We start from the raw sequence: 24859 nt of genomic DNA on the forward strand, positions 1-24859 counted from the left end.
TCAGCAACACCGAAGAGGATTGCTTCTGCCATTGGCTTCAAAGAAAGAAAGTAAACTAAATAGGGTGTAAAGATTCCAAAGAGACAGAACAACAATGCCGTACTGGGGTTGGTTCCTTCCCCTACTTGTGTAACTGTTATAAACTTTTTTTTTTTTTTTTTTTTCTTCTTGGATAAAAATATTCTAGTAGGGTATAAGATATATATATATATATATATAAAGAGATGTCCACTCTTGGGAAGAAAAATAAAGTGGTTGGGCATCAAGTTTGATCCAATCTTGAACAGCAAGAGATCCCTAAGTTCTATACTCTTCTTTGCAATGCTGAAGAGGAATCCTTATATGAGAAGTGTAACACAGCCATGCTTTCCTTTTCTGCAGAATAAATAAAGAAACAAGGAAACTTGTAGGTATTCATGAATAATATTTTGTGTAGTAGGGAAAAAAAAAAAAAATGATGCCTTGGAAACTTGCATATGCTGCTTCACAAAACTCTTTATTGGGTAACAAGCTTTGTAAAAGTAAGATGGAATTTTGGGCCTAATAGATGCCTTCCCAGCTCAAGAGACAGAATAGGGTTGGAAAAACTTGGAAACATAGCATTTTCCAAACAGAAGGATTTTCTATGCATTCTCTTTTTGAGTTTGGAAAAAGCTATATATCCTACATCAAGTGTTGAATGTCAATATATGTTGATGCATACTTCAGTAATGGTATCTAGCATCAAGTTTAAAAAATTGTAACTAACAACTTATAGTGAATGGTAAAAAGAAGAATGTTACATATTTTGTAACTGAATGCAACTTCTAACTCCTGATCTTTTAACACCAGCGTTGCTACTTCATGCGATGAAGAAAGAGGGGAACATAGTAGAGACAGAACCCCCAAAAGTTAGTTGGTTTCATTAGGTATATTTCATAAATTGTCACCAATGCTACAGTTTCATTTCTTAGTTTACAGAATATTGTAAACAAAAAGGGAATAATAGGACACTAAAAGTTTGCAATACTACTATTTACAAATTGGAAGTTGATGATGAGTTTAATTAGCCAAATAGATTTCAACAGATGGCGTTTTAAGGTTGTGGTTTTGAGAATACTCGAAAATTCCTGCTCTAGTATTATTGATACACTACGTTATGCAAATGGAAAATTAAAAGAAGCAGCTGCAAAAGTAGACGAAATTTACATAAAAACAGGTGTTTACATGACAAAGGCTGGTTCTTTGTCTTTTCTGTCAACTTAGCTAAACTACACTCTGTAATAAACACACATGTATTATTAGGTATATGTAAGTTACATAAAAAAAAAAAAAAAAAATACTTGTACTATAAATTAAACTTGCAAGGTGCAAGAAGTATGTGACAGGTACATCATTAACTTGTTGGTATCTTACATTGACGAAGTTGTAGCAGAATATGAAGATTTGGAGATCCCGTTGGAGAGCCTGCTGTTTTACTTTGTTCAACCTATACAAGAAGCATGGAATGTTTTTGTTTTAATTTTATGAGTAATCAATTTCAAAAGCCAACAAATCTTTTTGCCATTGAACCAATAATCCTACATTACTAGACTACATTCTAGAAAAAATAAAATAAAATAAAGAAAAGGTCGAGAAATAACTTTATATAAATGTTCAATCTAAAATGAATTTAGATGCACAAAAACTAAAGAAACATTTTCATGTACTTTTGAACAATTTGGTTGCCTTAACATGTAAGAGCAGTACAAATAATCAACAACTTGTAACCACCTGATAGATGAAAGTACAGATATAGGGACAGAGACGGTGAAATTTGTGATCAAGTTACTAACTTTTCTTAACTAACGGTTGAAATTAAGGACACTGCAGCATTAATCTAAAGAAGGATCCTCAAAATCTTTCTATTTTATTTATTTTTTCAATAAAAGAAAACTACTACTGATGACTGTGTTGAATATATACCTGAATAACAAGAGGACTGTGAAGAATCTCCTGCAGGACCGGTCATTAAGTAAAAATTTGGAATGTAAGAAATCCAAGGCCAATCTTCATCTGTTTCCTTTTGACATCTTTCCCATAAGATGGGACAATCACCAATCACCAATCACTAATCTCCGTAAAGAAGTTTGGTTATGTATTCCTTCGGGGAGTGAACTCAGCTTAGGACATCCCTGAATCTCTAGTTCTTTAAGAGATTCAAGCTTACCAATCCACTCAGGAATAGCCATCAGACTATCACAGTACCAAATACGGAGGGTTTGCAGGCTGGTAGTAATGGCTTGCATCCCCTCAGGAAGGCTTTTACCAACAACTTGCCTCATGGTAACATGATCATCATAGGACAGATACTCTAATTCAGGGCATTCAGATATTAGCAGCTTCTTAAGTGAGACAAGATGTTGAATATCTATAGACAAAGTCCTTAACTTAGGACAACAATGTATTGTTAGGTACTTGAGAGAAGTGAAGCCGTGCAAATCTGATAGAGATTGCAAATCATCAATGCCAGAAATATGCAGAGCCTTCAATTTTGAGAGAGGAGAAAACGAGGAAATTGATGATGATGCTGTTGATGGGATCCGGTTTTCATCTACGTTTGTCAGTGTTTGTCTGAATGCCTTCCAGCTAGTATTCTTAAGCTTTAATCGTTCTTCAAGATATGGGAAAAGAGGCATGCAAGTCAGCTTGGGGCAGTTCCTTATGGTTAATGTTGAAAGACAAGAAAATGAAGGCAAAATGTGATTCTCTGCCCCATCAACTACACCTTTCCACCATCCCTTAAGATTAGGCAACTCTACTAGTCTCAGTTTTTGCAAGGATTGCAAAAATTTTGTCGATGATGACCAGTCACGATTGCTAGTGTTTGAGATACACTCCAAAGAAGGCAAGTCTTCCAATGATAATACCTTCAGAGAAGGGAAATGAACCAACGGCGGTAGATGCTGGCATTTTGTACATCTCCACAAACTAAATATGTTCAAGTTTGTAAGTGAAGCAAACCAAATGGGAAACTTGAGACCCCCATAATTAGACAAATTCATTTCTTTAAGATTTTGGTGCGGTTGGAGGCCTTCCAGTGACTTTTCAAAATTAACAGATTCTTTTGACTCAGATGCAACACCTGAAAGCCATTTCAAGAACAAGGATTGAAGATGTGGTTTGTCCTTCAGATTTGCAGCACTGTATTTAGCAGTAGCATCATTCCCATATCCCAAATTTTCAAAAAGAATGCTACCCCTCAAGTTGTTTAAGCTCATTAGTTCATTTGGTGCAGCACCTTTGTCCTTGCTCAATGGAAAATTTGATAAGGTTTGAAGATTACTTAGCTGACTCAACCCACATGGCAAATAAGTAACTTGTTTGCAGCCAGCAATCACAAGATGCCTGAGGTTGACTAGTTTCCCAGTATCTCTAGGCAATTCTTGAAGTCCCAAACACATTGCCAGTTTTAAAGTCTGCAAATTGTATAGCCTAGTGATAGAATCCGGCAGTGTCTTGATGTGCTTGTTTTTGGAAAGATCAAGATATCTTAGATGTATTAACTTACCAATAGAATCTGGTACTTTGTCCATTCCTGAATCATGCAAATCCAAAGTGCGCAACAATTTAAAATTTAAAATAGTTGCATCACAGATTGGTTTATTTGAAGGAGAAAAGAAGAGAGGATTTGAGTCAAAATATGACCGAAACGACAGAAATGTTCGAATCTTATCTGGCTGAACCAATGAAGTCATAATTTCCGGTGGCAACTCTGGAGGAAAATCAAAAGAAACATGAAGGGTTTCCTTGTCAATGAATTCATCATCTGAACCAATAATGCTGCATACTGTACCAGCTACTGAACTTGCAAGATCATGCATGAGATCATGCATTTTGCACTTTCTTATGCTGCCCAACTCATCTATCTCAGCTTCTTGGAAGAAAGACCTCCAAAATAAATCCATAAAATACTCAAGGCCCGTGTCCTCCAAACATTCGTTTGAATTTGTTGACTTAACAAACCCTTGTGCTGTCCAAAGAATTATAAGGTTTTGGATGTAAATTTCATAGCCTTTCGGAAACAAGCTACAATAAGCAAAACAACGTTTCAAATGTGATGGGAGATGATCATAACTGAGTTTAAGTGTTGGCATAATATCTTCTTCTTCTTGAGAAATTTTTGATAATTCTTTTTCATTGAAGGACCACCATTCTGTTTGTGGATTTTTGAAATACAACATACTTCCTATGGTCTTTATGGCAAGAGGGACTCCTCCACATTTTTTCACAATTTTCATTCCAGTTTCCAAAATACAAGAATTCATCCGTTCTTGTCCTTGTTCGAAAGCCAACTTTTTAAATAAGGACCATGACTTTTCCTCATCTAAAACCCCTAAATCATATGGTTGCATTGTGTCTGCTGTAATCTTTGCAACCTTTTTACTCCTGGTAGTGATTATTATTCTACTTCCCTTCATACCATTAGTCAACAGATTTTTTAAGCTCATCCATTTTTGACGGCTCTCATTCCATACATCATCAAGAACAAGGAGATATCGCTTCCCATCTATTTCTTTCCTGAGATCCTTTTGCAACTGATCCATCTCAGTGTTTGCTATGCTCTTATTACATGCAGATTCAATGATCTTCCTAACTATTATTTTCACATCAAACACATTAGATACACAAACCCACATCCTTAATTCAAAATGTTGCTGGACCTTCTCATCATTAAAAATTAGCTGAGCAAGTGTAGTTTTTCCTAATCCTCCAATACCAACTATGGGAATGACAGATACATTCTCTTCGGTATGACTATTCAACAATTTTTCTAGGATTACCATTTTATCATCATCTCTCCCAACAATTTCTTCTTGAAGTACAAAAGAATGAGTCTGATCTCTTATTCTAGTTACTGTTGTATTCTCTACACAGCGATCCTCCAAACCAAAACGGATTCTATCAGTTGCAATCAAATCTAGTTTCTTGTTCATATTGTTTATTCTGTGAACCATCCTCCACCGGAATACAAGTTGATTAGAGGTTGAGAAGAAAGTGCTTACCTGCTTGGCCACAGTATTGTTGCCGGGTTTCATCACTTTGCACTGTAAAGCTTTGGTTGAGATGTAATCCAGCAAGTTGTCAGCATCATAAACTGCATCTTCTAGCCTCTTGAGCCAGTTTCTGACTTGATGATTATGAGCCTGCTTCTCCTCTGCATCAAGAAGTACATCTTGGATCGTTGATATGGTGTTTTTGAGTTGTAGAAGCTGATCTTCAACACCCCAAATTGATCCAATCTCTTGGACAGCTGCTGAATTACCCAATCTGCCAATGATCCGCTCTACAAGGCCAAAGAGGATAGCTTCTGCCATTGTTATGAAAGAAATCAGAAAATGTCCAAAGCTTGCAGGAAAAATGTCAAGGGTTTGCTATGCTGCAAAGTCAACGTTATTGAGACAAGAAAAAAATGGACTGGTTCTGCATTTTGCCAGACCAACGTGGTACCCAATTCGTGTTATATGGTCAATTGACTTTGTATGTTTAAATAACATAATATATTTTCATATTTGGACTTAATTATGGTCACCATTGGATATGACCAAATCATCTCAGACTAGACTAGAAGGTGATTATCTTGACTTCAAATAACCACAAAAATGAATCTCAATCTTTCTCTCTGTTTAATTTTCTAAGTTATTAGGTGGCCGGGTTCTATGCAAACTACGATTTGCTTCTTCATATGGTGGTCGATTTATTTTAAAGGAAATACGTTCTGTTGGAAATATTCAATGTAGATATAGAAAACCATAAAAGTGCTAGAATTACATAGTTTATAGTTACAAAAATCCTTCAGTACAAGTGGTCAAGTATCCTCCATTGTATTAAGATCTCTATGTTGGAGACAGAGGACTAAAGGAGAAACCAAGAAAATTGATTTTTATTAATATAAAACAATTGGTACACTCTCACGTATAAAGAGAGCAACACACTCACTCACACAAATGAGCAACACACACTAACACACTCACACTCACTTGATTTTTGACTTACACTAGGACACAAAACACCTTTTCACACTCTTCTCACTCAAAGGACACACACTCTCACTCACACGTACAGCACTCTCTCTTTTTCTATTGCTATTGGACATGACACTTAACTCATACATCATCACCTATTTATAGAAGAGAAAGTCGGTTGTGGATACTTCTAGAAATATTTAATTATAGATATTTTTCTCACCACTTCCAAGGCACTAGTTGTTCTCCATTTTTAAAGAGAAAACAAGATAACTCTAGATTCTTCTAGGGAGCTAAGTCGGCATTGATATTTATCAATACTCCCCCTCAATGTCGACTCTCTTGATTGATTCTCTATTCACCATGTTGAGCATTTCTCTTAACTTTGTAAGCTTGGTAATATTGAGTGCTTTAGTGAATAAGTCTGCCGCTTGATCTTCTGTTTTAACGTGTTGCATTTTAATTTCTTCTAGCAGTACTTTTTCTCTGATAAAATGATAATGTATCTCCACATGTTTTGTCCTTGCATGAAATACCGGATTCTCCACCAATTGTATTGCTGATTGGTTATCACAATGGAGAGAAACTGCATAGTCAACTTGTTGATGTAAATCTTCAAGTAGTTGTCTTAACCACATACCTTCTTGGCCTGCCATAGCAGCTGCTCTATATTCTGCTTCTGTAGTTGACAGAGACACAGTTGGTTGTCTTTTACTGCACCAAGATACTGCTCCTGAACCAAGACTGAATATATATCCAGTAGTCGATCGTCGTGTATCATGATCTCCAGCATAGTCGGCATCACAGTAACCAACCAACTTGCATTCCTCTCCTCTTTTATATAGAAGCCCCAAGTTTATAGTGCCTTTAACGTACCTTAATATTCGTCGGACTGCTTCCAAGTGAGGTTTCTTTGGACTTTGCATATACCGACTTACAACTCCAACTGCAAATGAAATATCTGGCCGCGTCAGTGTTAAATAGATAAGACTTCCTACCAATTGTTGGTACATAGTAGCATCCTCCAAGTCTTTTCCTTCATATGCAGATAGCTTAGCATTCACCTCCATTGGAGTTGATATTGGCTTGCAGTCCAACATTCCAAATTTTTGTAATAGATTCTTTGCATACTTTTGTTGACCAAGAAATAAACATTTCTCTGTTCGGTCAACTTCGAGTCCAAGGAAGTGCTTGAGCTCCCCAAGTTCCTTCATCTGGAAGCGAACTGATAAATTTCTCTTTGTTTGAGATATTTCATCTTCATGATCTCCTGTGATAATTAAATCATCCACATATACTAGCACTACTGCTAGTTTTGTTCCTTCAGTCTTCACAAATAAACTAGAATCTGCAGAAGATACTATATATCCACTTTGAAGAAGGAACTCTGCAATCTTACCGTACCACGCCCGGGGAGCTTGTTTTAGACCATAAAGTGCCTTCCTTAGCTTGCACACGTATTCTGGATTAGTTTTGCTTTCAAAACCCTTTGGCTGTATCATATAAATTTCTCTGTCTAGATCTCCATTCAAGAAGGCATTCTTCACGTCCATCTGCCACAGCTTCCAGTCTTTACTTGCTGCAAGTGCTAGTAGAACACGTACGGTAGTGATCTTTGCTACTGGACTAAACGTCTCATCATAGTCTAGTCCATATTGCTGTGAGAATCCTCGTGCGACTAAACGAGCTTTATATCTTTCAATTGATCCATCATGATGAGTTTTTATCTTGTAAACCCATTTACAGGATATGGGTTTTACAGTTTTAGGTTTAGGCACCAAATCCCAAGTTTGATTTTGATTTAATGTAGAAATTTCTTCTTCCATAGCCTTTCTCCATTCATGATATTTAGATGCTTCTTCATATGATGTAGGTTCTTTTATATCCTCCATTTCTGTTATTACTACATTAGCGTACCTGGGATTTGGTCTTCGTTGTCTACTTGATCTTCTTGGTTGTGGAGTTGTCTCTTTGTCATTTTGTTGAAGATTCGACCCGATGTTCTCTGGTATTCCTTGATGTACACCAGACCGCCAGGGATTTTGAGATGATATCGTAGGCTTGTCTGCTATAGTCGGCTCGTCTTCTCCTTCATTTGTTGGCTGGCATGCTTCATATTCTTGTTCCCCCATATTTTGTTGCAGCTTGACCTCAATCTCCTTTGAATTTGGCAACTCTGTATTTTGAGGTGCCCACCAAGAAGATGCTTCATCGAACACCACATTTCGTGAGGTATAACATCGTCCAGTATTAGGGTCACAACATCTCCACCCTTTTCTTTGGCTATCATATCCGACAAAAATGCATCTTATTGCCTTCTTATCAAACTTCATGCGTAAGTGAGAAGGCACAAACACATAGCAAACACAGCCAAAGATTCGAAAGTGGCTTACTGTGGGTTTTATGTTCCACAGTTTTTCAAAGGGTGAGAGGAATCCTAACTTTGCTTGAGGGAGCCTATTAATCACATGAGCTGCTGTATTCATGCACTCAGCCCAAAATCTTCCTGGAACATTTTTTGCATGTAGCATGCTCCGACATGTTTATGCAAGATGTCGGTTCTTTCTTTCCGCAATACCATTTTGTTGCGGAGTATTTGGACACGTCAATTGATGTCTTATTTTGTATTCTCTTAAATATTGTATAAATTCTCTTGAGGTATATTCTCCCCCATTATCTGTGCGTAGGCATTGTATCCTTTTGCCTAATTCTCTTTCTACCTTTTCCTTAAATTGCTTAAATTTTGAAAAGGTCTCAGATTTTTCTTTCATAAAGAAAACCCAGACGTACCTTGAAAAATCGTCAATGAATGTCACCATATAATGCATGCCTCCAACTGATGACTGCTTGATACGCCCGAAGACATCAGAGTGAATGAGTTGCAGAGGCTCTTTTGCTTGGAACTTTGAATCTTCAAATGGTAGTTGATGTGCTTTGCCGTATTGACACCCTGCACAGATTGTGTCGACACTGACATCGAGTTGGGGAAGACCCTTGAGCATTGACTTTTTCATCATCACCTTCAACTTTTTGTAGCTGACATGTCCTAACCGTGCGTGCCAAAGGTCTGATGTCTCGTTCCTTCTTGTCTTGTTTACGTAAGCAGACTCTGCTGGCATCACATAGATAGATTCCAATCGCCGCCCCTTCATTGTTGGTGTACCAGAGATTTTAAGGTCTCGATACACCTTAACATCCTCAGGTCCAAACAATACATAATTTCCTGAAGATGTTAGTTGAGCTACTGACAGCAAATTCTTCTTCATTCCTGGCACATGATAAACATCTTGCAGTTGAACTTGATGGCAACTAAAACGAGGCATGATTGTTGCCTTACCAACGTGAGCTATTGGCAATCTTGAGTCATTTGCCGTCACCACCATACGCCCTCCTTTATACTCTGTCATGCTTTGCAGCTTCTCTTTATCTCCCGTCATATGATTTGAACTTCCAGAGTCTATAATCCAATCATTTTTATAATCAATGCGTCTAAGGATAACCACTGCGAGTGCCGTTTCCCTTTCTTGCATTGAACTTGAGCCATCCATGAGCTCAGCAGTAGCCAAAGATGCTTCAACATCCCATTCATCTTCACTTATATTATTTTGAGGCTCTGGATAACTATATTACTTTCTGTAAATTTCTTCCTTAGTCTACAGTTTTTAATATAATGTCCTTTTCTTCCACAGTTGAAGCATCTTCCATCATCTCTTTTATTTTCAAAAAATCGTCCATTATTTCTTTTATTTTCTAAAAATTGTTGTCTATTTCTATTATTCCTTTGTTCTCCTCTAAAATCTTCTCCATGTTGATTTACCTTATTAAATTTTTGTTGTTTGGGTCGGCCTTTTCTTCTACCGCTAAAGAGTGCTTCTTCATCGCTCTTTAGTGAGACCCCAGCCATTTGTTTGATCATATTTTCTTGATCAATAAGTAAATTTTCTAATTCAATCAATGAAGGTTGGACTGGCCAACCTTGAATGGCTGAAATAAATCCTTTAAATTCGGGTCTCAACCCATGTAAAATTATTCTCCTCATTCTAGATTCTGTAATAGGAGAACTAGGATCTAACTCAGTAATTTCGCGACTAAGAGTTTTTACCTTGTTGAAATATTTCTGGATTGTCATGTCGTGCTGTGTTGTTGACAGTAATTCACTCTCGAGAAGCTGCAACCTTGTGTCGTTCTTCCTTGAGAAGAGTCTTGCAAACGTGTCCCAGGCCTCTTTTGGAACTTCAATATCTCGTATGTACTCCAACATCTCTTCTTCAACTGTAGATTTAAGGGCAAACATTGCCTTACCAGCTTTAATATTCCAATTCTTCAAAGCCTCAGCATCCTGTGGTTGCTCGACTTCACTGCCAGCTATGATCTCCCAGAGATCTTGGCCCTTCAAATATGACTTCATGCACGTTGACCACGTGCCGTAATTCTGACTGTTGAGCTTCTTAATACCTCCACCAACTTGAAGGTCTCCCATTATGGTTGCTAGAAATTCCCGCAGCACTACGTAAACTTAGTCTTGACTGCGTGACCACGAACAAGAAGCTCCCACAAAGTTGAACTTAGACCAACTAGGCTCTGATACCAAAAATGTTGGAGACAGAGGACTAAAGGAGAAACCAAGAAAATTGATTTTTATTAATATAAAACAATTGGTACACTCTCACGTATAAAGAGAGCAACACACTCACTCACACAAATGAGCAACACACACTAACACACTCACACTCACTTGATTTTTGACTTACACTAGGACACAAAACACCTTTTCACACTCTTCTCACTCAAAGGACACACACTCTCACTCACACGTACAGCACTCTCTCTTTTTCTATTGCTATTGGACATGACACTTAACTCATACATCATCACCTATTTATAGAAGAGAAAGTCGGTTGTGGATACTTCTAGAAATATTTAATTATAGATATTTTTCTCACCACTTCCAAGGCACTAGTTGTTCTCCATTTTTAAAGAGAAAACAAGATAACTCTAGATTCTTCTAGGGAGCTAAGTCGGCATTGATATTTATCACTCTAGCTATACGAACTACAACCATGAAGTCCAAATCATTTGGGAGTCTATGCATCATAGAAATATCCTTTGGCATCTTTTCAATAATAAAGTTGGATCAAAAATCAATATTCAGTTTTTGGACTGAGGTGAGGCTGCGTATTAAGGCACTGATGTCAAATTGGGGCATCCCTGAATCTCAAGTTCTTTAAGATATCTGAGATTGCAAATCCACTCTGTAATAGCAATCAAACTATCACACTGAAGAATTTGGAGTTTTTGCAGGGTAGTACAGATAGCCGCATCTTCATTGAACACATACTCTACTTTAGGACAGCTGGTAATCAACAAGGCAAGATGTTGAATGCCAGGGGACAGTAGCTTCAAATTAGGACATTTCTCAACCTTCTTACACTTGAGAGAACTGAAGCTATCCAAATTTGATTGAGATTCTAATTCCTCAATGCCAGCACTATGCAGAGCCTTCAACTTGGCACGAGGAGAGGAGCTGGAAGTTACTGATGATGATTCTCCCCCAGTTGCTGATGTTGTTGATGCATACAGTCATGCAACAATCATTATCTTGTGTTCAAACGGCGTCCATCTGGTATTTCTGAGAACCAACTGTTCTCCCAAATCTGGATAAAGTGGCATGCATGTGAGCTTGGGACAACCTCCAATAATCAATGTAGAAAGAGAAAGAAATGAAGGCACCATGTTATTTTGTTGGATATTGGCTGCATCCCTTCACCATCCATTTAAATTAGGCTTGGGACAATCTCCAATAATCAATGTAGAAAGAGAAGGAAATGAAGGCACCATGTTATTTTGTTGGATATTGGCTGCATCCCTCCACCATCCATTTAAATTAGGCAATTTGATAAGGCTGAGTTTTTGGAGGGATTGTAAAAATGTATTTGACGATGAGCAGCTGAGAACATTATCCTCGTTTGAAATATACTCCAAAGCAGGCAACTCCTCCATAAACAATATCTTAAGTGATGGAAACTAACTCAATGGTGCTAGATTTTTGCATTCACTGCATCCCAGCAATCTAAATAAGACCAGATTTGTAAGTGAAGAAATCCAACTACCAAACCCGATTCCCCTATAATAATATAATCCAACTACCAAATCTGATTCCCGTATAATAATATAAGTTCAACTCCTTAAGATTTGGATGTGGCTGGAGATTCTTCAAAACCAGCAGGTTATGTCCTCCCAGCTTCTTCATCCGAACACCAACTTAAAGATAAGTCCTGCACGTACTATTTTCCTTCAAACTGGCGGTATTGTAATCCACACTAAAATCTTGTCCATATCTCAAATTTGATAAGAAGCCTTCCTCTCAACTTGTTTAGTCTGCTAGTTCATTTGGCTCAGCACCTTTTCCTCTAGTCAATGGAAAATCAGTTAATTTCTGAAGATTAGTCAGCTGACGCAGTCCACATGGCAGATAAGCCAAACTTTCACACCCATCAATCTCAAGATGTTTGAGATTGACTAGTTTCCCAATGTCACTTGGCAGACCTTGAAGTCTGATACAGACAGAGAGTTCTAGTGTGGAAAATTGTGCAGCTTGGTAATAGAATCTGGCAGTTTCTTCATGAGCATATTCTTAGAAAGATCGAGATATCTCAAATGCTTTAACTTTCCAATAGCATTTGTTAATTTTTCAATCCATAAATCATGCAAATCCAAGGTGTGTAGGAACTTAATATTGGAAATAGATGCATCATAGATTTGCACATTCACAGGAGAAAATAGGAGAGGACCTGAGTCATAATATGCCCTGAATAGAAGAATTGAACAAATTTTGCTTGGTTGAAACAATGAAGTTTGGAATTCCTTGGTTGAATTCAATTTAATATCAAACGAAACATGATGTGTTTCTTTGTTAATATCATCTTTATCTGAACTGAGGATAGTGCACTCTGTCCCTGACTAACTTTGCAAGATCATGCATGTGATCATGCATTTTGCACTTTCTTATGTTTCCCATCTCATCTGTTTCTGCTTCTTGGAAGAAAGACCTTCAAAGTAAATCTGTAAAATACTAAAGAACTATATCCTCCAAATATAGGTTTGAATTTGATGACTTAACTACAAATCCTTGTGCTCCATGGTTCTATTAGATTTTGTACATAAAACTCATGATCTTTAGGAAATAAGCTACAATATGCAAAACAATGTTTCAAATGCAAAGGAAGATGATCATAACTTAATTTAAGTGTTGGAATAATATCTTCTGCTTCTTGATATATGTTTGGCAGTTCATTTTCATCAAAGGACCACCAACTCTGTCTCTGGATTTTTGCAGTACAACAGGCTTCCAATTGTCTTCAATGCAAGAGGAATTCCTCCGCACTTCTTTACAATCTTCATCCCAATTTCCACGAAACAATTATTAGTTGGCTCTTTTCCTCCCTCAAAAGCCATTTTTTCAAACAAAGACCAAGACTTGTTTTCGTCTAAAACTCCTAGTTCATGTGGCTGAATTGCGCCCCCTGTAACCTTTTTACTTCGAGTTGTAACAACTATTCTACTTCCCTCAGCTGCTCCGTCAGTCAACAAATTTTTCAAGTTGAACAATTTTTCACGATTTTCATTCCATGTGTCATCAAGCACAAGGAGGTAACGCTTTCGAACCTTTTTTTGCAATGTTTCCATCTCAATGTTTGCTAGGCTCCTATTACATGCAGATTCAGTGATTTTCCTAACCAACAGTTTTACATAAAAGACATCAGAGACGCACACCCACATCTTCAACTCAAAATGTTGTTGGGCTCTTTGGTCAATTGGTCACTGAAAACGAGTTGAGCAAGTGCAGTTTTTCCCAGTTCTCCAATACCAACTATAGGATTGACTGGCACATTTCCTTTTGACTTCAGAGTCCAACAAAAGTTTAGTGATTGCCATTTCACCATCCACCCTCCCAACAACTTGTTCACGAGGTACAAACGAGTAAGTCTTGATCTCTCACTTTGCTAACAACAACAACAACAACAACAACAACAGTTTCTTCGCGACGCTCCACCAAATTGAAGTGGATTCTATCCGCTGCAATGGCATCTATTCTCATCTTCATCTCTTTTATTTTGGAAGCCATCTTCCACTGAAAAACAAGTTGGTTTGAGGATGGAAAGAAAGTAATTACCTGCTCGCCCAAATTGTTTCCAGGCAACAGACCTGTTGGCAGAGATTCATTTGAGAACAAACCCAGCAAGTCATCAGCATCGTAAACTGCACCTTCAAGCCTCTTCAGCCAGTTCCTTAGTTGAAACTCTTCTTCTACACCGCATAGAGAGCCAATCTCTTGGACAGCTGCAGAGTCCAATCTCCCATTGATCCTATTTGCAATACCAAAGAGAATTCCTTCTGCCATTTGGTTTGAGAGAAGTAAGCAAGAAAGTTCAGATAGCCGCTGAAGAGAATAACAGCAACAAAGAGCTTTCTTTTGCCAAATTGTTGTATTATTGTTTATGTTATGGGTTGCTTCTTGTAAAATTATCAGCGTTTGGTAATTAGCCTTGTGTAATATAAGTACTTTATGAACACTCACCCATCCAACGTCAATCAAATGTAATTTTGAATACATATATATAAATATATATCTAGAAAAACGAAATGATATCCCTCGTGGTCTCATGTGTTTTATGTAGTTGAATATAATATATTTGCTTCGTAATGTTTTAATTATTTAATTTAATTTAAATTATGAATAACATCAAAAATCGAGATGATAACCATGTGCAATCTTTAAAACTTAATAACGTATTAGTTGGAAAGCTCCAAAGAAACATGATTTTGAAGTTGAAGCTGCAGACAATAAATAAATGGCAAATCCAGGACTATTTTGACTGTATATTAGTACAGGATTTTAGTAACTATTTTTTTTTTAAAATAATAATAATAAACAATTTTTCTTTAAAGCTGATTGTGGAGTTCCCATGTCAATGGTACAGGACTGCAACCCAATATTTTTCTTGGATAAAGAAAGCTGATTATGTCACATTAAACTAAATGAGCAGGGGTGGGTATTGATTGGGTTGGTTCGGTTTTGAATCAAAATACAATCCAATCCATATTTATCGGTTTCACTAATATGGAATCTAAACTAAACCATTAAAGCGTTAAACCCAAACCAAACCAAACCATTTATGATCGGATTGGTTTGGATTAGTTAATCGGTTTGAAACTTACTAATTTATAAATATATAATACAAATAAAAAAATTTTCAAATATAAAATATAAATAATAAATATAAATATAATTTAGTAACAGATGCTGAAACTGCCGTGAGTTTTGAAGCAGGAGAACATATGCTGAAGCTGCCGTGAATCTTGAAGCCATGAGTCTTGAAGCAAAAGAGCAGATGGTCGAATTGAAAGTGGACAGCAACGGAGGTAAATGTTTAGTTTAATGTTATAACTTATAATTTGATTTGGGATTTAGGATGTACAAAAAAAAAAAATATATATATATATATATTAAAAATTAATATATAAAATTGGGAAAAAAAAGTTAAAAATTGATATATAAAAATAAAAAAATATTAAAATTAATGTATAAAAATGAAAAAAATAAAAAATATATAATTTTTTAATTATATAATATATTATTTGGATTTGATTGGATTTATATTTCCAATTCATAACCAATCCAATCAATACAATTTGTAATATTTTGAACCCAATCCAATCCAATTGATGTAAAAATCCAATCCAAACCGTTAAAAATTAATTGGATTGAACAGATTGAATGAGTTGGATTGGATTTTGTCGACCCCTATATATGAGAATAAATACGCAAAATAAATACTTTCCTATGTTTGACCAACTGCACAAAAATCAGCATTGACCAACGTGGTCCCTAGTTGCTACTCGCCTAGCTAATGCATATATATATATATATATAGTTGTTCTATTGTAGGATCGTCTAGATACAGACAAAAAAAAAAAATCAACATTACTTTAAAAAAAAATCCTAATAGCATCGGTTTTTCTCTCACACATCTAGGAAAAACCAATGCTATTTAGAATTTTTTTTAAAATAGTATTCGCTTTACCTCTTGTCCGTATGGGTATGGTTCTGATCATAAAATTTTCTTATATACATATACTTACTTTCTTCCAATCACCATGTGGTGTTTATTGGGATTCGTGAAAGCAGATGTTGTTAATATGTCGGTGATTAAATCAGGTGGTTTTCTAATTATCTGTTGCTATTTTTTGTATGATGTTTCCATAAATTTTTTGACATACAATAAACATTATAATAAAATAATTAAAATATTAAATCATATTTGTTATCTTAATATTACATTACTCAATTTTTACTATATATTAAAAATTCATTAAAAAACCAAATAAAAATAGGTACAACTTGCCATTAGCTTCTTTTTTTTTTTTTTTTTTTTTTTTTTTTTTTTTTTTTCCCAATGTGCGGTGGAATTGCCATGGTTTTGTGTTTTGTCAGAGAGCGTGAAGGTGACAAATATGAAAATATGACTGGACAATTTGTCATTGACTTTTTTTTTGTTTCTCATGAACAAAATATAGTGTTATTTCTTTTTTCTTCACTTATATATATCCTTAATTTTTTGGTTTGTACACATTTCCTTTTCCTCTTGTATTTTTATTTTTTAAATATGCCCATGCAATTACCATTCAGGTTTTTTTTTTGGATAGAAACCATTCAGAATGAGTAATTAAATTGATGCATGAACAAATTATTTTTCTTAGTGGGTTAATTGTCAATGGTAGCAAACCAAAGTTATTTTTCTCTGTAAATATCCAGGAAGATTGCTTCTGCCATTGGCTTCAAAGAAAGAAACTAAAACTAAACAGTGTATATAGTTTCCAAAGAGAAAGATCAACAATGGTGTGGAGAGAGAAAGAGTTTCTTTTTGCCAAATATTTGTTTTGTTGTTGGTTGCTTCCCCTACTTTAGTTATTGTTCTAAACTTCGACCAGTTCTTTTTTTTTTTTTTTCCTTTTTTGGAACAAAAATTTCTGGTAAAGTTAAATATATTTTTATATGATTAATCTATAAATACGTATATATATAAAGAGATATCCACTCTTGGGAAGAAAAATGAAGTAGTTGGGCATCAAGTTTGATCCAATCTCTTGAACAGCAAGAGATTTGTAACCTTCTTTGCAATGCTGACGAGGAATCGTTATATGAGAAGTGTTTTGTAACACCGTCAGGCTTTCCTTTTCTGCAGAATAAATAAAGAAACAAGGAAACTGGTAGGTATTAAGCATGAATAATATTTTGTGTAGAAGGAGAAGGAAAAAAAAAAAAATGGATGCCTTGGAAAATTGCATATGCTACTTGGAATAAGCTCTGTATTGGGTAACAACCTTTGTAAAACTATGATGGAAATTCAGGCCCAAATAGATGCCTTCCCACATCAACAGACACACCAGGGGTTGGAAAAACTTGGAATCAAAGCATCTTTCTGAATGGGGGATCTTTTATGTATTCTCTTTTTGAGTTTGGAAAAGCTATAACCTACATATTAAGTGGTGAATATCAATATATGTTTATGCATGGTTCAATAATGGTATCTGGCATGAAGATTAAAAAATTTTAACAAACAAGAATGTTTGAAACAGAGTTGCAACAGGAAAATAAAATTCCAAAGTTAAACAAAATATTATTTGCTTCTGCATGTGATGGCCAATTTGTTTCTTTAACGTTAGTTTAAAGTTTTTGTTTGTGAAAATGTGAAAGCAAAAAACATCCATCCCCAGATGAAACAACCAGGAATCCACATGGAATAAGGAATTTTGGAACTCAAATATACAACCTAGCCATTTGAAAATAATTTAAAAAAAAAAAAAAAAAGTTTCTCGTTGAGGAAACATGTTCTGTTGGAAATATTCAATGTAAACATAGAATAACATAAAAGTGCTAGAATTACACAATCGAGTACAAGTGATCAATTATCCTCCATTGTAATAATAACGCTGGCTATATGAAATTATGAGCTATTAACCATGGATTATGCTCATGAAGTCCAAATCATTTGGGAGTCTCTGCACCATCGAAATATTGCTGCCGTCTAGAATTTGATTGTCCATTGTCCATTTTTTTTAAACTTTACTGACTTGCAACTGGGTCTCCAATATCTAACAGATAAAAGTTTAATATCAAGAGGAGCCTAAAGACAATTAAACTAATCGAGATAATAAACTAGAACTAATTCTTTGAAACACGAATGTACCATAGCAGTTCTTGGATGTTACGTCTTTCGAAAGCACAAACACAACAATGGACAGCAAACATTCAGGGAAAAAAAAAAAAATGAGGAGCAATGGACAGCAGATATTGGCACCATAAAGTAATGTATATTGTTATTTCAAGCTGGAAGTAGGCTGTAGTTATAAGACACCAAAAATTGAAGACCAGAATATATATTTTTTATTCACTGCACTACTCTTTATATAGAGCTAACCTTTAACAGAAAAACAAAAATATTTCCTAAACACAAGGCATGACTAACAGCTTCCTAATTTCTAGCTATTAACAAGTAAAACAGTATAACAGCATAAATAATAACAAATATCCTAAAGACTTGGTCAGCTAACTGCATAACAAATATTCTAATGACTTGGTCAGCTGACAACAACTCCATATGCAGCTACCTAGGCACTGTTACAAACAATTTCTCCTCCTCGCCTAATAGCTGCATAGACTTAGTTTGTTTCTCAGAACTTCGAATCTTGCTTTTGGAAGAGCCTTGGTAAGCACATCTGCAATTTGGTTCTCAGTCTTACAATAAACCAGTTTAACTTCACCAGCCTTCTGTTCTTCTCTCAAATGATATAGCTTGATCTTGAAATGCTTTGTCCTTCCATGAAAAATAGGATCATTTGAAATTGCAATGGCAGCTTGGTTATCTACATAAATTTCTGTTGGCTCAGTTTGGTTCATGTGTAAATCTGCTAGTATTTTCCTGATCCAAATTGCTTGATTCACAGTAGCGTTTGCTGCAACATACTCTGCCTCCGCTGTACTTTGAGCTATCACATCTTGCTTTTTTGAGCTCCATGAAAAAATTCCTGATCCAAAACTGAAACAAAAACCTGTTGTGCTTCTCATGTCATCTATAGAACCTGCCCAGTCACTATCAGAATAACCATGAAGCTTAAAAGAGTGACAGCTAGAATATTTAATTCCATAATTTGTTGTGCCCTTGATATATCTTACAATTCATTTGGCAGCCTGAAAATGCATTTCACTAGCACAATGCATAAATCTTGAGAGCAAACTTACTGCAAACATTATGTCTGGTCTGGTAGCTGTAAGATACATCAAGCAACCAATCAGACTCATGTATAAGCGTTCATCAACTTTTTCAGCTCCATCCTCTTTGCTAAATTTCTCCTTTTGATTCATGGGTGTGCTAGTGCTTTTGCAATCTTCCATATGGAATTTCTTGAGTATTTCCTTTGCATACTTCTTTTGGCTTATGAAGACTCCATGATGGTCTTGCTTCACCTCCATTCCTAGAAAATAGGACATTAAGCCAAGGTCTGTCATCTCAAATGCTTCAAGCATTTTGGCTTTAAATTCTTTCACCAGCATCTCATTGCTTCCTGTTACAAGAAGATCATCAACATAAACAGAAACTATAATTAAGTTAGCATCTGTTTTTTTTATGTATAACGTAGCTTCACTTGGACTTCTAACAAAACCAAGGCTTTGAAGATATTCATTGATCCTGCTGTACCAGGCCCTAGGAGCCTGTTTAAGACCGTATAATGCCTTCTTCAATAAGTAGACCTTCTCCTCCTGTCCCTTGACTTGAAATCCTTCAGGCTGCTCTACATAAATTTCATCTTGAAGATAACCATTTAAAAAAGCAGATTTAACATCCAACTGGTAAATCTTCCATCCCTTTTGTGCAGCCAAAGCAAGTAACATTCTGATTGTATCCAAGCGTGCTACTGGAGCAAAGGTTTCTGAAAAATCTACTCCAAACACTTGACTATACCCTTTCACAACTAATCTGGCTTTGTGTTTATTTACAGAACCATCTGCATTAAATTTGGTTCTGTAAACCCACTTGACTCCAATGACCTTTCTATGTTGAGGTCTATCCACCAACTCCCATGTGTCATTCTTCTCAATCATCTTAAGCTCTTCTTCCATTGCTTCGATCCACTTAACATCCTTTTTAGCTTCTTTAAACTCTGTAGGCTCAAACACAGCAATATTACATCTTTCATAAATATCAGATAATAACCTTGTACCTCTAATTGGTTCATCATCTATGTTATCATCCATATTTTGTTGAATTTCAGACCGCTGCTCCTTTACTGACTCCTCCCAGTTCCATTGTCTATCTTCCATGAATGTGACATCTCTACTTACAAGAATTTTTCCACTTTGTGGTTGGAAAATTCTGTAAGCCTTGGATGCTTTACTATATCCAATAAAAACTCCCGGTTCCGCCTTTTTATCGAGTTTCTCTCTTTTCACCTGTGGCACATGAGCAAAACAAAGACAACCAAAAGTTCTTAAATATTGCAGGTCTGGTTTGTAACCAAACCAAGCTTCAAATGGAGTTCTTTTCTGTAGAACTCTGGTTGGCAATCGATTCAACAGATAAACTGCAGTATTTGCAGCCTCCGCCCACAGGTTCTTTGGCAATTCCTTTTCATGCAGCAAACACCTTGTCATTTCCATAATACTTCTATTTTTTCTTTCACTTACACCATTCTGCTGCGGAGTATACGGTGCTGTAAACTGGTGCTCAATGCCAGCTTCATCACAGAAATTTTTGAAACTATCACAAGTGTATTCCTTTCCATTGTCTGATCTAATTGTTTGCAACCTGTAACCACTTTGATTCTCCACCCAAGTTTTATATTTCCAAAAAACATTAGCAACTTCAGATTTAAATTTAAGAAAATAAATCCAACAAAATCTGGTGCAATCATCAATAAATACAATATAATATTTACTGCCATTTAAGGAAGATGTTTTTAGAGGTCCTCCAACATCTGTATGTACCAGTTGCAGTTTGCGTGTTGCTCTCCATGCAGTTTGAGGAAAGGATCTTCTGACTTGCTTTCCATATTGGCAAGCCACACAATCAGAAAGTTTGTCTTTCAGTAATGGTAATCCTTTTACCATTTTGTGATTCTGCATGTATAGAAGTCCAGCATGATGAAAATGCCCAAGCCTTTTGTGCCACAATTCCGCATTGCTTGCACTGCTTGGAAATGCTATCTGCTCCCCCTCCATCAGATTTAGAGCAAAGCTTTTTGCTCTCATTTTCACCTTAAAAGCATCTCTTCCTTCTGCATCTTTAATCCTGCACCATTTGTCTTCAAATATAACTTTGAAGCCCTTCTCAATTAGCTGTCCAACACTAAGTAGGTTTTGGTCAATATCAGGCACATATAAAACGTCAGTAATATACTTCAAACCAGATAAGCTTTCTAAAGCTACAGTTCCTTTGCCTTTGACTGAGATGTATTCCCCATTTCCAATTTTTACTTTGGAAATTTCAGTTTTGTTGAGTTCTTTGAAAAGCTCTAGATCATTAGTCATGTGATGTGTGCAACCACTATCAATCATCCAAGAATCACTAGAACTGTTGCTTGCTGCAAAACAAGTTGCAACAAATAGCTGCTCCTCTTGATGTTGCTCAACAGCAGTATTTGCTTTTCCTTCATGTTGTTGTGACTTACAGATTCTCTCCATGTGCCCAATCTGACCACATTTCCTGCACTTGACATCTGGTCTCCACCAACACTTCCTTTGTGGGTGGTTAGTTTTTTTACAGTATGGGCAAGGTGGATATGTTACCACATCCTTTTTGTCATTGTATTCAGTTTTCTTGCTGTACTTCTTCTTGCTGTCCTTCTTGTCTTTGCCTCCTCCTGAATTTTGTGCCTTTGCTTGAAAAGCACCCTCTACAGATTCTTCTTTTCTCATCATTCGCCTTTGCTCTTGGGCCTGCAATGCATTTACTAATTCTGCCAAGGATATACTTGACAAATCCTTAGATTCTTCTAATGAAGAAATTTTAGATTCGTACTTTTCAGGCAAAGTCACAAGAATATTTTGTACAATTCGTTCATCAGAAAAATCCTTACCCAGCAACCTCACCTTGTTTACTATGCCCAGCAACTTGTTAGAGTAGTCTTTGATGGTTTCTGTCTCCTTCATTTTCAGCATTTCAAACTCCCTGATCAAGTTAAGCACTTTCATGTTTTTGGTTCTTTCATTGCCTTGGTATTCGCTTCTGAGATAATCCCAAATAGCCTTTGCTGTCTGTAGATTCATGATTCTTGTAAATATGGTGCTTGAAACAGCAGAGAATAGACATGCTTTAGCTTTGGACTTCTTTGTCTTCCTCTCTTTGTGAGTCTTTAGTTGTACTATCGTTGGATTTTCTGGCAATGGTAGAACGTCATAGTCCTCCTCTACAGCCTCCCAAAGATCTAATGCCTCAAGATGGACCATCATTTTAATAGCCCAAGCCTGATAGTTATCACCATCAAAAATTGGTGGAGCAATATGAGAAAATGTTGTTTCAGCTTCCATTTCTGAAGGTTTTTGTGTTTCTGGTCTTTCAAGTTACCGGTTTTGGTTTGTGTTTATGGGTTTGTGTTTAGATTCACTCAACTCACAGATCCCTCAAGAGATGGCTTAGCTCACAGATCCCTCAAGAAAAATTGCTCTGATACCAATTTGTAGTTATAAGACACCAAAAATTGAAGACCAGAATATATATTTTTTATTCACTGCACTACTCTTTATATAGAGCTAACCTTTAACAGAAAAACAAAAATATTTCCTAAACAGAAGGCATGACTAACAGCTTCCTAATTTCTAGCTATTAACAAGTAAAACAGCATAACAACATAAATAATAACAAATATCCTAAAGACTTGGTCAGCTAACTGCATAACAAATATTCTAATGACTTGGTCAGCTGACAACAACTCCATATGCAGCTACCTAGTGTCACGTCCCGCGAAAAAGGACTTCCCGATAGCGAAGCAAGTTGGGAACCTGCTATCGCGCTTTGGCAATTTGAAGATCATATCAAGAGGTTCCATGAAGCAAGCTCGACGAGGACGTCGACGGCATAGGTGGGGGAGAATGTCACAGTTGAAGCATTTCATCAAACACTTGGTGAGCATTCTCTCCATTTTGGGCCTTACAATCCATTTTGGGCCTTATAATCCACTTTGGGCCTATTTTGGGCCTTACAATGGGCCAAGCACCTAGAGTAGTGTAGAATTCTCTAGAACCTTATGGAGAACTCTAGGTCAAGCCATGTACATATCCATTCTAGATGCTTCTTTAGATATTTTATGTAAAGTAGGTGGGAAAGTAGGTGGGAAGGATCTAGACACCCATTCTCCACCGTAGGATTAAAGCAATTATAGCCGTAGGATTAAGCTTTGTATGCCTATAAATAGGTGGAGGCCTCATTTGGCCAAACCATCCAAGAATTCTCACATTCACTTGTAAAGCTCTCTTTGTAGCAATATACTTTCATTCTCCCAAACTCTCTTTGTGCTCTAGCTTTCTTTGCTTAGCTTTCTCTTTTAGTGGGCAAAAGGCTTACTTAGTTGCAACAAAGGGTCGGAATAGCAACTAAGGCCGCACGGCTTGAAGGGTAAACAAACAAGTCCGTGACAAGTGGTATCAGAGCCCAAGGTTAAAGCTAGCATTTAGAGCAACATGTCTTCATCAGAGGTTGTGATTGAAGAAGCAAGGGGAAGGGAGGTCATCCCCGAAGCTGCAAGGAAGGGACGTGGGCGTTCAAAGTCGAAGGACGTTCTCACCGCCATGGAGACCAAGGTGGTCAAGGTGGAGTTGGCTGTTGCCGATATGTTGGAGCGGCTTGATCAGGTGGAGCAAGGCATGGAGGAGCTCGATGGTCGTGTGGGTGACCAAGGGGGAGAGCTTAGAGGTACCATGCAATACACCAACGAGGCCAACACCGAGGCGTGGCGTCATGAAAGCCAAGCTTTCCAAACAAAGGTAATTGAAACCTTGTCCCTTATGCAAGCTCAATTAGATGAGTTTAAGAAGAGAGAAGAGAGAGGAACGAGGGATGTGAGCATGGAAGGTGGGGGAGACAAGTTCTATAAAACTCCCCAAAGTAAGGAACATCAAAGAAGGCCACCATTACCTAGCAAAGATTGGAAGGAAGGAGCCAAGCCCGAACTAAAGCCAAAGAGAAATTGCTTCCTATGTGACGGTCCCCATTGGGCAAGAGATTGTCCAAAAAGGAAGTCATTAAATGCCATGCTCGAAGAGAGGGAAACTAAAGAGCAAACACAAATAGGTTCCTTACAGCTGTTGAATGCTATCAAGGCTACTCCTAAGGAGACAAAGAAGAGTGGCCTAATGTTCGTGGAAGCAAAACTCAATGGGGTGACCACCAAGGCGTTGGTGGACACGGGTGCCTCACATAAATTCCTATCGGTGGAGGAGGCGCAAAGGCTTGGGATCGAGGCAACCAAAGAAAGGGGCTCCGTAAAGGCGGTGAACTCGGACGCAAAGCCACTCCAAGGAGTTGCTAGAGGTGTGCAAACCACCATCGGGGATTGGGAGGACCAATTGAACCTAACGGTTGTGTCCATGGATGACTACAAGGTTGTCCTTGGTATGGACTTCTTCAACCAAGTAAAGGCTTTCCCACTCCCATTTGCAAGCAAGCTATGCATCATGGATGGGGGAACGACGTGCATGGTGCCTACGGAACAAGCTAGTAAGCGGGAGGCCAAGGTTTTGTCAGCACTGCAAGTTGAGAGGGAGGAGCAAATCAACTTGGCTGCTGCCCAAAAGCCTAGTGAGGATGCCTCAAACCATG

The 24859-nt window shown here is 37.0% G+C and overlaps 3 protein-coding genes across 3 annotated transcripts; all 3 read right to left on the reverse strand.

Annotated features, from left to right (window-relative positions):
- Positions 1-1968: 1968 nt before the first annotated feature.
- Positions 1969-5431, reverse strand: LOC107404284 (putative disease resistance protein RGA3). Its single transcript, XM_016011233.3, has one exon. It carries the CDS (start codon positions 5334-5336, stop codon positions 2073-2075), a length of 3264 nt encoding a protein of 1087 aa, XP_015866719.3. The 5' UTR covers positions 5337-5431; the 3' UTR covers positions 1969-2072.
- Positions 5432-6298: 867 nt separating this feature from the next.
- Positions 6299-7198, reverse strand: LOC132800475 (secreted RxLR effector protein 161-like). The gene is made up of 2 exons (XM_060814199.1): positions 6625-7198; positions 6299-6423 (listed from the first exon to the last, which is right to left on the reverse strand). Exons 1-2 carry the CDS (start codon positions 7196-7198, stop codon positions 6299-6301), a joined length of 699 nt encoding a protein of 232 aa, XP_060670182.1.
- A 3964-nt stretch (positions 7199-11162) lies between these two features.
- Positions 11163-13763, reverse strand: LOC107404283 (putative disease resistance protein RGA1). The gene is made up of 4 exons (XM_016011232.3): positions 13300-13763; positions 12950-13033; positions 12387-12538; positions 11163-11542 (listed from the first exon to the last, which is right to left on the reverse strand). Exons 1-4 carry the CDS (start codon positions 13761-13763, stop codon positions 11163-11165), a joined length of 1080 nt encoding a protein of 359 aa, XP_015866718.3.
- Positions 13764-24859: the final 11096 nt, after the last annotated feature.

This window comes from Ziziphus jujuba, chromosome 1 (genome assembly GCF_031755915.1).
Source record: "Ziziphus jujuba cultivar Dongzao chromosome 1, ASM3175591v1".
Taxonomy (NCBI): Eukaryota; Viridiplantae; Streptophyta; class Magnoliopsida; order Rosales; family Rhamnaceae; genus Ziziphus; species Ziziphus jujuba.

What these genes read in the sequence shown, in the direction of transcription:
- LOC107404283 (XM_016011232.3), bottom strand. Translation starts at nt 13,763, where the DNA reads ATGTGGGTGTGCGTCTCTGATGTCTTTTATGTAAAACTGTTGGTTAGG. An exon ending in TGCAAAAATCCAGAGACAGA is followed by an intron (nt 13,034 to 13,299) that starts GTTGGTGGTCCT and finishes TTTACTTTGAAG; the next exon opens with GTCTTTCTTCCAAGAAGCAG. An exon ending in TCCATTGACTAGAGGAAAAG is followed by an intron (nt 11,543 to 12,386) that starts GTGCTGAGCCAA and finishes CAACAACATCAG; the next exon opens with CAACTGGGGGAGAATCATCA.
- LOC132800475 (XM_060814199.1), bottom strand. Translation starts at nt 7,198, where the DNA reads ATGAAGGAACTTGGGGAGCTCAAGCACTTCCTTGGACTCGAAGTTGAC. An exon ending in TGCTATGGCAGGCCAAGAAG is followed by an intron (nt 6,424 to 6,624) that starts GTATGTGGTTAA and finishes ACGTTAAAACAG; the next exon opens with AAGATCAAGCGGCAGACTTA.
- LOC107404284 (XM_016011233.3), bottom strand. Translation starts at nt 5,336, where the DNA reads ATGGCAGAAGCTATCCTCTTTGGCCTTGTAGAGCGGATCATTGGCAGA.